Genomic DNA, 18,022 nt, shown 5'->3' with positions numbered 1-18,022 from the left:
CACTAGAGTCCAGGTTTCCATCCTTCCGGTCCATATGGGCTTAAGACGCTATTGCACATGGAAACCATGCACCCCTTAGACTGTAACAGAGTCCTACAGAGACTCCAACGCTAGTGTGAATCCAGCCTTGGCTGAAGCCCTATAATGCAATAAGACAGATCTTCCTACAAATAGGAAGCCTATACCCTTGTGAATGCAGCACTTGGTTAGAATAATTGCTGTAAAGGGAGCATGTTTAAAAGGGCAGTCCAAATTTGATTTAAATAATGTGGTGTTCACACTAGCGCCGCTGTCTGGCATTTGGGTTTCCACCTAAATCCCCGGAAAAACTGCCATATGCAGCCTCTGCACTGTGAAAACATTTTATTTATTTTTTTTGCAAGGACACAAAGTCGGACATGCAGGACTCACAAAGGGCGGACAGCGGCGCTAGTGTGAATGCCCCTAAATGACCAAAGAGCAAAAATGTAAAAAAAAAAAAACTTTTCTGCTGCCATTTCCTTAAAATACTTGATACCTCCTTTGTTTCTATACGTGGACTACAACATTACAGGATTATTTAACCTTGCATATAATCTTGTCATTTCCCAACCTACCTTGAACTGTGTAGCATAATGGCCAAGTTTAATCTTGAGTAAAAAGCCATCCTCGCCTACTTGATGCTCGGCTTTCTTCTGCAGCTCCTGCACCAGCCCCTCCAGCAGCTGTGTGGCTTTCATACTGTCCTGCGGATTCTCTGGGTCCACAGAGTCCCTGTTAATATTATAGTAGGATAATATGTACTTATTCATCATTACATGCGTTCTATAATACTATGATTGTACCATTTACATTCTCTAAGCTGGGTATACACAAGCCTACTTATCCTCTTGGAGGACAACCTGACCCATCATCTCAGTATGACACCTGTATGAACATGTTCAGACTACTTTGACAGAATGATGATAATAGCAAACAGAGCTGTCTGAAAAGGAGACTCTTAAGAAAGGACTAGGCAGCTTACAAGACCATAATCAATCACTCATGTCTTTCAATGGGGCATTTCCACCATCTTAATGTAAAATAATATTTTGTATGCACAGAGAAGAGTTAGTTTTAGTGAAGCATGTATCTATCATATACTGAAAGCTCAGGTACATGGTTTGGTGGAGTAAAGAAAGTCCCCCTAAGCAAGTTCATGCTACCACCGCATTACAGAGAGAGACAACATACCTTTATTATGTATGTTTGTAGATTTGGAGAAAAGCTTATGCAAATTAGGCTGTTAGTGCACTGTGGGCGGGCCTTCAGCCCTGAGAGCACTGCTCTTGCTACCAAAGTAGGATGGATTTTATTATAGCAGTGGGAGGATCAACTGACACTGCAAAGGGTGGCGAAGACAGAAGATGGTAGGAGTCCAAGTGGCTAAAGCAGCGCTCCAGGGAGCCAAAGGCCCGCCTCATTTGCATAAGACCGCAAAAGTTCTTTTTCTCCAAATCTACAAAAGTTACCTTCCACCAATTCTGAGGATTCTCTAGCGTCCAGGTTCTTCTTGCAAAGATCCATTAAAAAGGTAAAAAGAATACGAAGCTATGCACCCTGGGCAAAATCAACTCTGAAGCATGAATTGGGCGTGCTGGTTTGTCCGATATTCATCTATAGCCAGCGCTAACAGAGTCATCGCCAGTTGCTTCAAACAACCATTAGGTGGCAGCTGACATTCTGTTCTTTCTAGAGGAGATCTATTGCTTCTTAGTCTCAGTGTAGCATATAATAAGTACATAAGGTCCCACTTTTACTATGTTTATGTGTCTCCTCACAAAGTTACTAAAGTGGCATTAGCCTAGGCATGCTCCATACAGACATCATAGCACAGGCGCAAAATAAGCTATATTACCTACATTGCTTGATACTCAATTACATGTTACATGGCTTTTGGTTCTGTACATTATAAGATTGCTCCACTTATCCTGGTACAGCTGGAGCATTTTCTGTAGCCCGCACCAATCTTGATCAGAGCAGTTAGTCGTGGACTTGTGTCAGAGCAGACAAAAAGGACATGAACCTGGGCTCTCAGTCACAGTCCTCTTATCTCTGGACAGTGTTAGGATCAGAGTCATGTACCCTTGTCTGTTCCTATTTGACGGAAGACGCCTGATTACCATATCAGGCACCATAACTGACTGCACTGATTGATCAGAAATGGTGGGGGCTAAAGAAAAAAACAATTCCAACTATGCCAGCATCATTGGAGCAGCGACTTTTAACTAGTCACATACAACCCATACACAAATTAGGATATTAAGAACATACCATGTCTGCGCCTCTATCCAATGTGATAGGTAATGTCGAACTTCTATAGGAAAGTGTTGTCCATAAAGAGCCTGCATCTGACGCAGGGCATCGCCCTGGAGTTGCTGTGCCTGAATCCACACTGCCATGGTGACAATCTGCAGGGCAAGAAGTGAAAGAAGTAACCTACATTACTATTTATACGTGACACAATGAGTAGATCACCTAAGAAAGAGGGAAATAAAATCAGCAATAAAACGTATAATAAAAATGATGACTTCTAAAAAGATTTGCTCAGCAGTTTACTAAGAACAGATTCCTTCTACATATACCGTATCTATACTGACTGTTATATATGTGTTATCGCCCATTGCTTCCAAATTTCTGGAAAAATACACTGGCCCGGTTATGCAGAGATTCATTACACTCAAATAGAAAGGTTTTAAATTTAAAAAAACTTGAACCGCCATCAGATATAATGTGGTTTGATTTGTCCTTCTTCCAAAGACTTGGAAAAATATGCACAAAAGACAATTACAACCTGCAAAAAAGTACTGAGGTTAGATGGCAACGCTAAAAGGGTTTTAATGATAGGATCCCTTTAAGAAACATCTCTCTGTACGGAGATGACATTTAGGTACAAAGAAAGACCAACCACTATCCTCCCCCACGGGCCTTGCCATACTGATATAGTGCCAGACCCCGCACGGCCTATTAACTTCCAGCATCTGCCACCAGTCAGGTAATACTTACATGTAAGCATGAGTTTTAATGGTGGGCCTTAGGCTTCCCAGTTCAACACTGGAGGTTGGTCAAGAATTAAGCCAATGACTGGCGGAGTGGCCATTTAATGTTTGTTTAGAAGGACCAGGAAACAGATCTAAGCAGCTTCAGAACAAAAGCAGAAGGGATTTGTGAAGGTTTACTGAATTATTGGAAAACAAAATGGCTCGTACACCCCTTTAAAGAAAACTCAATCACTTATGGGCTATAGGGACTCCCTTAGTGGGCAAGTCAAGTGTACATGAGACACAAGGTAATGGCTCATAACTATTAGACAGTGCAGTTATATCAGTAATGGAGTTCACAAAATAACTCAAGATAGGTATCTGGTCCACTGCGGTATCTTTATATGTAGGTACCTGGCAAGGAAGATTCAGGGGTTAGGGACTAAGCTGTACAATATAATCTTAGACATTAACACAACCTATCTATTTCATAGGAGATCAATGAGCCTACACAAGTTTCTGTAGAGAATCTGGGGACTTCAAGGTAAAAAGAACATTAAAAAACAGGAGAACAAACAAACTCAACACAGATGGTGTCCTTGTCGAATTCCATCCCAAGGACCTAGCACTGGTAAACAGCATTATACACACTGAGCCACCCTATGAAGGATTACTATGACTGTGTAGTCTGTACCCGAGGAGCATCTATAGGATTTAGACAGGTTTAGACAGAACACTATCATTGTGAAATCATGGGTCAGGCTACTGATGACAATAAAAGGCTCGACAATGGAGTTGCCCATTATTGTCTGTGAGGACAAATATTAGGAGATGTCAAATTTACAGGTGAGAAGAAAGAATTCTGGTCACAGAAAGGTTAAAATATCAATTTCGACACACAGCTGTTGTTGCCGGAAGACGAATTTCAGACCGAATTCTTGTTGCGCAACCCTTGTAATACAGGAGGGGGGTAAAGGATAAAGAGAAACAGGCTGATGAACTAGAGATACAGAGTGATTTGCATCAGCATTACAGACAGCAGGGCAGGAAGGGACTTACGTGAATTATGGAAAGTGCTCAAGACGGGAGAAAGAAGGATGAAGGTGTTGGAATTTAACACGTTGGTCCTTCTCTTAATGAGGAAATAGGCAGCAGTTTAGGGTATTTTTATACAGGGTTATTTGTAAGCAGATTTTCAGGTGGAATCTGCCTCCCGACTTTTTTTTTTTTTATATAGGAATCAGTAGTAGAATTGAAACAAATGGGAGAATCGTGGTGTCCTTGTTAAGGCAGATTTCATCCCAAAAATCCACCAGCAAAAAAGTTTGTGTGAACTTACCGTAATAAGTCTGGCAGCGACTCTCTCCCCTCACCTTAATACTGGTGTCTTATGTTATAGAGAGGCCATAAAGGACCCCGATACCATAAGGCCCAGTAGGGATTGTGTACGCCACTGCATGCTTAGATGAGCATGTATGTACAGTATACATATGGGGGTCAGAGAAGGAATATCTATCCCTTCTGCCAGGCTCAGGAGCGGGGATAGAGAGGTATAGATGAATGGCTCAATTGCCCCTAGACCTAATACAAAAGATAGATATAATTTCTTACACAGTTAAAAATGTTATCAATCACTAGGACATCTACCCCGACCAGTTCCCCCAGAGGTGTGGGTGAAACTACTGAAATCAGACGTGTGACTTATTCTTTGTGAAATACGAGACTTCATCATAAATGCACCTCGAATGTGATGCCCAGACATTTCAGACAATGGTTCCTCACCACCACAGAGAATAGGTGTCAGCCTTACAATGGTGCTCCGTCTGCAAATGCACATTTCTGGGACAAAAATAGAGGCAAACCATGAACAGGTGGCCATATATAAGGCTACACTTCAAGGGAGCAAAGGGCCTCATGGTAAGATATATGATGTGATGGCCTCCCAGTTTTGTCATACTGGCCCTTTTCAGGTTTCTACTTTGTAAATTTTTTTTTTTTTTTAAAGACCTTCCAATGCCTTTAGCTCACATACATTATGTACAGATGTTAATATCTATAACTAGCCCCTTATGTGTTTCATCACCAACCAAAATGCAACAGAATATGAAGCTACTCACTCACATTACGCAAATGGTATTTGCACTTTGTGTTTCATTCTTCATTTTCCTTTAAAGTGGACCTTTCACCAAGTCCCGTTCATTACATCTTTCTATAGCTGATCCTCCACTGATTCCAGAAAAGTTGGATTTTTTTTCTTTACCCCCCACCATTCCTGAGCAATCATTGCTTTTAGTTTCAGGACAATCATGCTCTCTACTGTCAGGTGGGCGGTCCCTCTCTGTCTGATCCAGCCCAGGACCACCCACAAGACAGTAGAAAGTGCAATTGTACTGAAACTAACTGTAATGATTGCTCGGGAACAATGAAGGCTGCTGAAAAAATTCCAACTACACCGGAATGAGTGAAGTGCACCAACTGACGGATGAAATTAATTGCAGTTGGTGGAGGTGGTGAAAGAAAGGTCTTCTTTAAGTGGTCACTAACTTGTCCTCAAACTTGCAGACAAAGACGACAAGTAATAAAGGATCTTTGGGCACTGCTTGTCAATACCAAAAAGAAATGCCAGATGAAACCGTGAGGTTAATGCTGTTTACCGAGGGGCAACGCGTTTCAGTGGAGAGGCTTGCAACAGATGGAGAAAACCTGCATAGGATAGATCAGATTCAGTGGTGGGGTTAATATGGATTTTGATAAAATTCATAAATGTGGTTCACATTAGTTTTGCTACGGAATAGGTAATGTCCCCCCACCTGATAGTTCTGCAGTATATATCTGGGACTATATCTACACCCAGCTGTAAATACATTTTGCTGGCAAGTCAGTGTTTAAAATAAAGACGTTTTTGGTCATGAAGAAACTTGTAAGACTGAGACCTGGCCTATAAATCATCTTCTATTACCAGCTAGTGCCAAGGCGTAAAGGAGACAAGTCACCAAGAGATCATTATAGAGATGCAACTAGTCAATAATGAAATGAATGGTTATGATAACAAGGATGCCAGTAAACAATGGCCTGGATTCACTTCCTCTTGCCACATACTATCCTTTGGTAATGACTGGCAAAGGTTAGCAGCATCTGCCAGTTATCCGAGAGCGAGCGGGTTATCTGCAATCAAGTCCCCTCCGCTCTTTACAAGGCTGCAGGTTTTTTTTAGTTGCTATGGGAACAAGGAGACTGGTACTTAACCTGTCCTGGCTACCGGCACATTGGAAGGAGTAATGGGGCTATGTATTAATAAGTAAGCCCATAGGCTGGGAACGACAACCGCATAGACTGTCTAGTGGCTGTCGCGTTACTAACTGGAGCAGAAGAGGTCTTCGGAGGAAGCGAAGAGGCTGGATGCGTTTAGTGCATTAAAGAGGAGCTGTCAGCTCTCCTTACAGGTCTGTCTAATGAAACATTCACACTACCAATATATATGGCCATTGCACTCATCCGTAATAGGATGAGAGCAACAGACATTAAGGCTAAGGCCACATGTCACGGAAACACAGCTTTTTGTTGTTGTTGTTGTTGTTGCAGATTTTACTCCAAGTAAGGATTAGTAGCAAAATGTGCAACAAAAAGATGTTGTGTTTCTGCAAGGTGGAATTTTAGCCTAAAGGGGTTTTTTTTAACTAAAAATATCGATGTTGTCCTATTTATTTATTATCCTACGATTTGACATCTGGTACTTCCATCGATCAGTAGTTAGCAGCAGGCGCACAGAAAATGGAGCAGGAAGCATACGGCGCCATTCCCTATGTAGTGTCCAGAGCAGGTACTGCAGGTCAGTTACCATTCCCTTGTATGAGAGCTAACCTGCAGTAACTCAATTCAGCCACTGCACAGAGAAGAGAGCCGTCTGTGTCCTGCTCCTTTATCTGTGTATCAGATGCTAAGAACAGCTGATCAGTAAGGGTGCCAGCAATCTAATATTAGAGACCTATACTTAGTATAGATCATCAATACTTTTAGCCCAGGAAACCCCTTTAAGAGCAATAGAGTGACAGATGCAGACAGAGCCCTGCCCATCAGCCATTCGTTCCCACTGACTTGAATGTAAAACCCATTACGAAAGCTTTTTTTCATCCTGCTGATTTACTTGTATACAGCGCTATAACGTAACGTTCCTCTGCTGTTCCTACCAAAAACTTATAACTGAACTGACCACTGGTCATTACCAGTTTGGGGTGTCTCACTGCACACAATGACACTATCAAAATCAGAGCTGACAGGGGCAGTTTGTGAAGGGACACGCCCATTTGACAGCCAGAATGGTGACATCCAGTTGTCAATTTATTCATCACTTTCTAGGAGGAGTAGCAGAGGAGCAGCACAAGACAGGCCTCTAAGAAAAGATGGTGCAGAAGTGTTGTTTTATGGAAAATGTAAGTATTTAATACAAAGAGATGTACTATAAATAATATATTATTAGTTCTTTGCAAAGAACCTTCGTGACAGTAAGGTCTTCGGATATTCTTGAAGTAGAAGACTGGTTGGTCTTGGATAAGCACCAAGTACTGACAATTGTTAAGCACTATTTATAGCCAGGACCTCGGGCGCTGTATGCAAAACAAGGTGATAATTGGAAAAGCAAGGCTGTCCCAATAGAGAATATAAACTGGTTATTCACGCAGAACAGATTTGTGTACAGAAAAAGAAGAATGTAAGGACACTAAGGAGAAGCCCAACAAGTCAAACAAATGGGAGATGTCCTTGGATAGACTAGGAATGAGGACAGACAATGTAGTTATCACACACAGCAAAAGTATACACTATGTTCTCCAGGCCCTGTGAAAAATACTGTATATACTGGGCTTCAACCATCATACAGTGAACCGTTTATAATACTGTGCTGCTTATACGGGGCAGAAGGACATAGAAGCCCTCCTGGGATTAAGCTATAGTTACAACACCACGAAAGTGGGCATGGTAAATCTGCCAAGCTGACATATACCAGATTAATCAAAAGTCGCGTAATTGTTGGCATCTCACTCCAGTAGGGGTGGCAGAGAAAGAGGACAGAACTGTAGAGCCCTTGCACACAACTGAGCAGGGGCGTAACTTGAGGGGGTGCAGCCGCACTGGGGTCCAGGAGTATTAGGGGTCCCATAAGCACTGGCATCAGTATTGAGATTGCAGCTTCCATCTGGCCCATAAACCAAGGAGAGCCACCGATTATCCGAACCACACTAAGGATGATTAAACTCCTTAGCTCCTGTAACCATCACCATCAAGAATTCGCTGTAGGGATGAGGTAGGGGGTCCCGGACAAAACATTACACAAGGTCCCACAAGACTTTAGTGATGTCACTGCGACTGAGTCTGCCATACAAGGGGAGCTCCGATGCTCCAATCTGTTTGGATAATTATAAAGCAGGTCCTACCCTACTCAGTGAAATCAGATCGGAACCCTCCAGGGAAATGAATGTAACAATGAAGACAATCGGGTGTCATCTGAGTGTGATCAGAGTACCTTCATTTTAAAAAAATTCAGCACCCGCTTGGCCTGCATGAGGCCTTAGACTTTATCATGTATCAAATTCTTTAATCATGCAAAGTTTGGTAACTTTGGTGCAAATTTAGCAACACAGACTCCAGCAAAAATGACTTCTCTTTTTGATAAATTGCTCCATTATTTCCCTACACACAAGTTCCCAGTCCGTGATTAGATAGTAGAATACACCCAGCCTCCCTCCACCCTCCTGACACATTTTGGCGTGACTATAGTATACCTAAGTACAGACAATTCTCTGTCGAAAAACCCACACAAATATACAGTGTTTCTGAAAGTGAACAGTCTTCCCATTCACTTGCAAAATAACTTGCTTATCTCTGCTGCATTTGCCGACACCAATGCACTATTACCAACAAGAGACAGCCAAAATGGTGGCATATCAGAAACTATAAGCTCCTTTATAAGCGTTTTCTCACAGTAATGGATTCCCCTCAGATAATGCACCAATACCCTGCATTTGTTAATGAATCTCATCAGTTCGACCATTATTGGTCAATACACATCACCAGCGAGACCAGAAGAGAATAAAAGAGACAGGCATGGACAGAAGAGAGCGAGAAAAAAACATGTCAATGGACATAAAGCAATGGACGTATGACAACTATATGCTGAGCACCAGAATGAACACTTCAGAATGAGATCCCATCCCCTCAGGCTACAGCGCTGAAATACCACTCTGTAATAAAGAGGACGTGGCCGCCAGATTCTTATTAGATCTACTCGGTTACAGGTGCATTATGTGGACTTTGTAACAAGATTCAGATTTTCTGTGGATTTCAATCACTACTAGATTTGATATCCATATGTAATGTCTGGAGACCAAGTGGTTACCTGTGATCTGTAGGAGACATCTGGCCGCCCAATATCACCATGTAAAGAACAACAGTCTGGTTTGTTTTTTTTGCTATTGTGCAATGAGGGGTTAGCTGAATATTTTTGTATTATATTTTATTGTACTTTCTTTTAGTAGAAAACAAGTCGTGAAGTTCTCCCTAGAACACAATAACTAAGCTTTACTAGGAAGGTCCATCCTGTATTCACCACTAGAGATGAGCGAACACCGTTCGATCGAATACATATTCGATTGAATATCAGGCCGTTCGAGGTATTCTATTCCAATTGAATACCGCGAGGCAAACACAGTAAAAATTTGTATCCCCTCCCACCTTCCCTGGCGCATTTTTTGCACCAATAACTGCGCAGGGGAGGTGGGATAGGAACTACGACAACGGAGGCATTGGAAAAAAAATTGTAAAAAGGAATTGGCGGCCGAAATCAGGTGACCTCCAATTTAGACGAATGGTGTGTTTAACATTCGATTAATTTGCGAATATGAACTATGTGACTGTGAGACAGGGACAGATCTACAGGCAGGGTTAGCTAGGGATTACCTTTATTTAGGGGGAAATGTTACTCACCCAGCACTTTGGGGCTCTATCTGGTCGGGATCCCTGTCAGCTTGCGATGTGCACGAGCTGACTTTTTCCCATAGGAATGCATTGACCAGCGTTGATTGGCCGAATGCCATACAGACTACAGCATTCGGCTAATCAACACTGGTTCTGCCAGTGGAAGCGGAGTCTACATACTCTGTATGGCATTCGGCCAATCAACGCTGGTCAATGCACTCCTATGGGAAAAAGTCAACTCGCGCATATCACAAGCTGACAGGGATACCGACATAATACAGTGACTTGGGCATGTTAGATGCCCCCAGACATGCTTCCCCTGCTGTCCCAGTTGCATTCCAGGGTGTTGGCATCATTTCCTGGGGTGTGATAGTGGACTTGGTGACTCTCCTGAGTCGAATGGTGGGATCCCCTGAAACAAAGCATTTTTCCCCATAGACTATAATGGGGTTCGATATTCGTTCGAATAATTGAATATTGTGCAGCTATTCGAAATGAATATCAAATATTTTACTGTTCGCTCATCTCTATTCATCATGCATTGGCAGTATATATACATATAACAAATGCTGGGGTAATCAGAGGACTCTCATATTTTACCAATACTGTAGCTCTAGCTATAACACAAATGGAGAAATCACTAGTTAAAAACAAGTCAGCAGCAGCATATAATTAAAAAATAAATCAAATCACATCCAAGACCTTTTTTTTTACCTATTTCTTTCAAAGCTAAGGCCTCGTGTACACAACCATACTTTTTATCAGCAATTGGACAGAGACCTTCTATGGCCCCATACACAGCAAATATAGTTTTTGTGTTGCTCTGCAAATTATGGAGCAGGTCCTATACTGAATTTCCCCATGGTGGGACTAATAAAGGATTATCTTATCTTATCTCTGTGTGTATTTGCAGCTCAGTCCATTATTTTGAATGTATATGAGTCAGTGAGATGACTCACGGATGACACAGGGATACCAATCTGTGCGTCATCCATGTTGTTTTTACTGACCTGTACCCTACACACGGTCATGTGCATGTTGCCTGAAGCTGCAAGACTCTCAGCTTTGAGATGATGCCAGAAGCACTTTCTGTGGCAACATAGACATGAAGATATAGAAAACTGAAAATATATTACAAAAATATTAGTTACATTCAGCTTCCTGTGCAGGAATCACTGTTGTGCTCTGGACCGCTTTTCTGTTTGGGGATATATACAGGAGCTTCTATGAAGTGAAGCTTTCCTCCTCAGGGCCCACTCTCCGGAGTGGGCCCTGCACCAATGAAAATGGAATGTCTTGCTCACAGGACTCAGCATGACCATTTACTGTTAATAGGCACCAGGTAAAATAATGTTGTAACTCCTTGTGACCGGCTTATCCTGAGGGCTGCTGTAGTCCGCTGTAACTGAGGACTTGCTCAGCGCCGCACCTCCCATGAGGCGACTTGAAGCGAGCGCTTCAGGCGGCGCTATGTCAGGACCCCAGGGAGGGTGGCATTTTTGATTACCTAAGCCAGTCCAGGACAAGCTGTCCTGGACTGGCTTAGCACCGAGCGGTGGCTTGGGGAGGCCAATGGAGCAGCGCTGCTCCAGCAGCCTACCCTCACGCTCAGGCAGAGAGCAGGTCGTCTCCGTGCCTGCTCTCTTCCTGCGAACGGCGCTAAGCCCCGCCCCCTTTGCTCCGCCACGCCCCCTTCGCTCCGCTCACCCCTCCCGGGGGGAGGGGGCAGCTTTCTGTAGTTCGCCCCTGCATCTACTGTGAAATATCTGTTGTTTTCCTGTTAGGGGCTGTTCGCACTACTGAAACAAGTGGAATTTGAGACAGACATCCTCCTCAATTCCTCTTCATTTTCCGCCCCTCCAGCTCTTTCCACCACTGGCTAGGCCCAATAGAATAAGCCTAACCAGTTAAGTGTCAAACTCTGTTCCAGAGTCGCAAAAATGGCGCAAGAGACATTTTTAGTTTCCGGAATTTCCTCCATTAATGCCATAATTTATCATACATGATACATAAGCGGCTCATACTGATATACACAGCCCTACCTGAACGATATAGAGATCTATGGGCAGCGCTTTATTATCTATTACTAAAGAAAACTGTTAACAAATGCCAAAAATGAGATGAATAAATCGTTCTAATCTCTGAGATCAGTTCCAGTTTATCACCGTAACCCTTGCTATTATGACTTATGCAGGACTCTGCCACTAGAGGGCACTATTGGAGTAAAGTGTAAACACTGCACTGCGTTGCGAAAATACTACGGCACTAAACACGTTAAACAAACATTATAGAAAGTTTTATAAGAATTATGTCTGAGGTCCAGGTGTGTCACAAAAATGGTGTAAAAATAAATGTTAACCATTATTATTCATTAGTCATGTCTGACTTTCGTTACCGTCTTCCCTGTGAAATATAGTCATGTGACTTCGCAAGAGAGCTATCAGAGGGGAAAACTCGGGGAGAAAATGTTATATATTCTCCACTGTCATTTTGCTGAAAGTGCCGTTTTCTAGGCAGTAGAAATAAGTTCAAGGTGTCGCCTAGCAACACAAAACGTAGACAGCAGGTGCCTAATTGTGGGTTCCATTGTCCTAGGGAGGGCAACAGAGTCACCCATTAAATATGGCAACAGCACCGCTATTAATCATGTCACCAGCTCTTACTTCCGTCGCTGCCTTTCATGAGATGCATCCAATGTAGAAGGTAGACAGTCTAAAGAGTACAGAAATTTGGAGGGTTTTTTTTGTTTTTGTTTTTTTTAATTGCACCAAATCACAACATCTCAGCTAAAGAACAGTGTACACGGACATTGAGACACACCTAGTCACCATGCACATACTGGGACAGACTCAAAATTCTAGCCCCTGTGCCACCCATTGGTTAAGAAATGTCAGGATTTCAGCAGTCCATCTGTCTCCTCTCCCCTCCACTTCCTGGTTTTCAGCTCATTACAGAATGGAGCTTCTGATTTTACTAATAAAATAAAGAAAATCGCCAACACTTTCCTTCTACAAAAAAAAGTATCTACGCCTTAGGGCTCTATAAACAGAAAGCAGAATGGAAAGCGAGGTAGAGAAGAGAAAATGTGTGCTCGAAAACAGGGACTGAGTCATCATCCCAGCCTGAGAACAGGACTGAAACCTAGGCACCCGGTTGTAAACACAGTGAAGAGACATTTAGTTGTATCTGGAAAACAGGGACATATAAAGCAATGTATTGGGTAAATCGCTTCAGTCAGCTTCAGCTACAAGACGTGACCACCCCTTTAAATGTATTGCCATAAACTATTAATGAAAGCAAGAAAGTCAACTCGTGTGTCTATAGATAACCCAACACATTGCAGTTATCTAACCCAGACCACAGAGGCAGCGAGGTTTCAAGGCCTGACAGCCATGTATAGGAATCAGGGAGGAAAGGAGGAAGGTGCTTCAGAGAAAGGAGACATGAATTAGAGCAGAGGTGTCACTATACACCACAGCAGAATGGCACCGCATAACCACAACAGTCAACCGAGAGGAAGCTCCATCCATGTGTAGGTGAAGGCAGACATTTACAGTAACTGGAAGTTTTCATCAGCCCCCCACCCTTGTATATACTGCACTATAACAGAGTCATACAGCTTTCTATCACACCAAGTAACCGTGCCCCATAAACCTTTTAGCCATCCATGTTCCACAGCTATATTAATATTTACTGAGGGGAAATCATAGGCCATAAGTGATGTTAAGCTTTCCTTTGGGAACACGTATTCCAAGCACAAGTCTTTTGGAGGAACAGTCCCTACGTTTGATGCCATGTACTGTACATCTATAAAAGATCATTTAACACTGATCTTAAGATCATCTTTAATTTTCCACTTTATTTTAGTCATTACTTACAGAAAAGTGAAAGAAGACTGGAGGAAAGTGAAAAGAATAAACCAATCAGTTATTAGTCTTGGGATCAGTTTGATCGGTAACAATAAGAAACAATCCTAAATCTGTGACCTGGCTGCACAACCTGTTCGGACGAAAAGACATAGTTTCTAATTCTTATGTGGGCTATAATAAAAATTAGTGAAGTATTCTCAATTAAAGGGGATGGCAAATATTGAGACAAATATTATTGTTTGTATGATGAAAAAGTATGCAATTTTCCAGTATACTTTCTATTCAATTCCTTACAGTTTTTTTAGATTTTGGACCGCCCAGGGTCATGTGATGACGGCTGGACCGCCCAGGGTCATGTGATGACGGCTGGACCGCCCAGGGTCATGTGATGACGGCTGGACCGCCCAGGGTCATGTGATGACGGCTGGACCGCCCAGGGTCATGTGATGACGGCTGGACCGCCCAGGGTCATGTGATGACGGCTGGACCGCCCAGGGTCATGTGATGACGGCTGGACCGCCCAGGGTCATGTGATGACGGCTGGACCGCCCAGGGTCATGTGATGACGGCTGGACCGCCCAGGGTCATGTGATGACGGCTGGACCGCCCAGGGTCATGTGATGACGGCTGGACCGCCCAGGGTCATGTGATGGCGGCTGGACCGCCCAGGGTCATGTGATGGCGGATGGACCGCCCATGGGTCATGTGATGGCGGATGGACCGCCCATGGGTCATGTGATGGCGGATGGACCGCCCATGGGTCATGTGATGGACACACTGACGCACAGCTCATTATAGTGAAAGCAGAGTAATCAGACATCTTCCTGGTTATAAGTTTCAATGCTTCCACCCAAAGTACAATGCAGCTTAGTGTCCCCACCCACAGTATAATGCACCTTAATGCCCCCACCCACAGTAAAACCTTTATTAAAAGTACCCCATGTCCTAGAACAAAGTATTGTCATACAGCCATTTGCTAAGCAAGCTATAGGATATGTCTTTTGTCATCTATATATTAATACATGATATATTTTTGTCTATGAAACGTGTTGAGAATGGTTACAGTTATGATGTTTTTGGTTGAGTAAAAAGAACACAATACATTTTCGGGCTTTAAAAATACACCTACTTGCTATGCTTGTAGAGAAAATATATGACCATTTGCTGTTAAGAAAAAAAAAGGAGGTGGCCAGGAGGCCAGATCAATCCATTTTCACTGAGAAGCAGGTTGAATCAATCATATGTACATCAGCCACTATCATGGCATAACTGGGAGAAACCTTACATAAGCAGAATGAAGTGTACTCACGTCTCAGAGGCAGGCCCAGGAACAGAGTGAATATACAGAGTGAATATAGTCCAAAGAACTCCCAGCAATTTCTGCAGAAGGAAAAAAAGGAGTTAAAAACGCACAACTGAAGCAACTGAACAATTTTTTTTTTAAAGCTTCTGTAGATAATTCTAACATCATATACACAAGTATACAAACATGCGCACCACGGGGAGCCAAACATAACTCAAACCACCATCTAACACTCAAGCAAGAATATCCTGCGTACACCACAAAATACCTGAAAAACATCTAAACATATAACTGACCATGTATGTAAAGTCAGCACCCAAACATGTGCCCCAAATAAGTTGGGTAGGCTAGGTTCACATCTGTACTGGAGTCTTGGTTGCAGACTTTATATACATAAGACATGGATGCCATCTTGATAAGGTGGCATTTCCAGAAAAAGAATATATTACACTGAGAACAGAAAATGCTAATATGTTTTACCGGAGGTAAAGAATAAGTAAATACCTGTAATCTAGGGTAACAACTAGAAGACAATGTGCACAGAATATTAAATCTGGGCTGTGCCCATCTTATAACCCTGAGGCTAATCCTTCATGTTTTCTAACATCTTAGTGATAATCACAAATCCTAGGCCATGGTGCAATATATGTCAATCTCTGTCTGGACAGATGGGAAGGGTAAGCAGTAGAAAGTCTAGCTTTGTGTAGACTTAAAGACCATGAGAACCCCCGGGCCCTGATGGCAAACATGTATAATAAACTGAGGTCAGATACTATCTATCTCTCCTTAAAACCAATACTGACTTGAGAATTAATAGATGGGCCTAAGGCTGGGCAAATTCCAGACCCAGGTGGTTACTATTCCTACAAATTTGCTTCTGGCACCTAAATCTTTGCTGTTTTCATAGATTTATCCTACAGTCCTACAATAATTGAATATCTAGAAGAAAGCAAAGGACAGCATTGGGCATTTAGTATGCAAGGGCAGTACACATGTGCAAGGGTCATTCCAATTGAAAGGAGAACATGGCACCTTGTTCTTGTTGCATGCCCCAGTGATCAGATGCTTATCAGATCCTGTGGATAGGTAATAAGTTGCTATTGTGGGACATCACCTTTACAAGGGGACCTTTCACCACCTCCACCAACTCCTACTCTTTGCATTCTCATTAATAGGTGCTGCCCCGATGATTCTGACACAGTTGGAATTTTTCTAGCCCCCACCATTCCCGAGCAACCATTGCTTTATTTTCAGCACAAGTATACTCTGTGCCGTTCCTTGGCTTTTGGCTCCAAGTCAGTTCCGCCTACCTGACAGTAGAGAGCACATTTGTGCTGAAACTAACAGAAATGACTGCTCAGGAACAACAACAGCTAGAGGAAAAACTTCTAACTCCACCAAAATATATGTAGAGCAGCAGTGCCTATTGTAGGATGCAATGAATTGGCGTTAGTAGAAAAGTCCTCTTTAAAGGGTTTGGATAAGACTTAATATTGATAAGTCAGCAACTTGAAGATCAGTGGGGTTCGACACACACATCGCCAGTGTGTTGAGACACCTCCATACAATATGTAGTGGCCATACCATGTTATTGTAGTTCATCCACCTCTCAATCATTTGGCAACAGGACCAAGATTTGAAGAGTGGTAATGGGGTGAGCCCTTTGTCCCCAAAAATAGTACCTCTCATCACCACAGGATGTGTCTAAGGTTGGGTTCACACCAGTGCTTAAACTCTGTTCGGGGTTTCCAACCCCATACCTGTTTAAAAAAGGTGTAGAGAAAAGTGCTGCATGCCGCGCTTTTCTCTCTGCATTTTTCATCCTTTTCAGGCAGAAACCCAGTGGACCCCTTTATAGTCAAGCGGAAACCAAAACACAAATGTGAACCTAGCCTAATACTACAGTTCAGAAGCACAGTTGACGTGGACAAGAGGGGAACCATTTCCAGGGACTAGGGGGATAAGTAGAACCATAAACTGTATACATGTATTCCAAATTTTAAACAAGCCCTTTAGAGTGTTATATTTTTATTAACAGTACAATACAAAACAGAATAAAATTCCCTATACCATGGCCTACTTCGTTCTACCTGGTAAGCACAAATCTCACGTCCCATGACTTTTTCCACCATCCACTCCAATCCTTAATGACTTCTCCACTACAATTCCGATTAATACTTAAGCTGGATCTTTGGTGTTTCATTGTGTCTCCTTTGACCCACTTTACATATTGCAAGCCTGTCCAGATCTGATTAAATCTTCCAGATTAGAATTATTATTAATACAATGAAGAGGCAGACGTGATAAGATGTGTTGTGCCACGAGGTTTAAGGACATTACATCTGGCCTCGCAGCATCTTGGTAAATAGCCGTCGGGATAAACATTGATATTAGAGCTGGAGTCTGCATGACAAACGCCACATTAATCTTGGGATTTAAGGATTAGGCTCATGAGCTGATACACTCCTGGGGGTAAAGGTTATAACCAATAGATGCTGATGAGAGCAAACTAGATTTGTGTCTTAATGATAAAGGAGCGCATGAGGAAAGGACATTTCATTAGAGGAAAATAGGAAGGAGAGAGATCTGTGACATAAACCGGGTTCTTGTTATTAGGTAAACGCTAGGAAACAGACAATACTATCGTGTTATTTGCCCGCACATGCCGGCTGCCTTGCTGTTATTAAAATACAGTTGCTGATGGTACGCTTTTCAATGACACCATTTTATAAAAGCAATTAAATTCCATATCTCAATGCCCTGGGAAGCTGAGATATGGGGAACTGATGTTCAGGCCTTCATATTGGAGAATGGTTTGCTTTCAAGCTGGTCACCAATGATTCTCTCTCTCTGTCTATCAAAATCATGACTTTTGCAAGGTT

General features: G+C 42.6%; 1 protein-coding gene across 1 annotated transcript in view; it reads right to left on the bottom strand.

The window, feature by feature from the left end:
• The window catches only part of LOC142209315 (signal transducer and activator of transcription 5B), a 122,073-nt gene that overhangs the window by 32,394 nt on the left and 71,657 nt on the right, over positions 1 to 18,022 (bottom strand). Inside the window, exons 2-4 of the mRNA XM_075278275.1 lie at positions 15,147 to 15,217; positions 2,293 to 2,429; positions 597 to 753 (exon numbers count right to left, since the gene is read on the bottom strand). Coding sequence (XP_075134376.1) covers positions 597 to 753; positions 2,293 to 2,420 — 285 coding nt within the window. The 5' untranslated portion in view covers positions 2,421 to 2,429; positions 15,147 to 15,217. The remainder of the gene's footprint in view (positions 1 to 596; positions 754 to 2,292; positions 2,430 to 15,146; positions 15,218 to 18,022) is intronic.

Source organism: Leptodactylus fuscus, chromosome 6, assembly GCF_031893055.1.
Source record: "Leptodactylus fuscus isolate aLepFus1 chromosome 6, aLepFus1.hap2, whole genome shotgun sequence".
NCBI classification, from domain to species: Eukaryota; Metazoa; Chordata; class Amphibia; order Anura; family Leptodactylidae; genus Leptodactylus; species Leptodactylus fuscus.
This window is presented reverse-complemented; position numbering and strand designations above follow the sequence as displayed.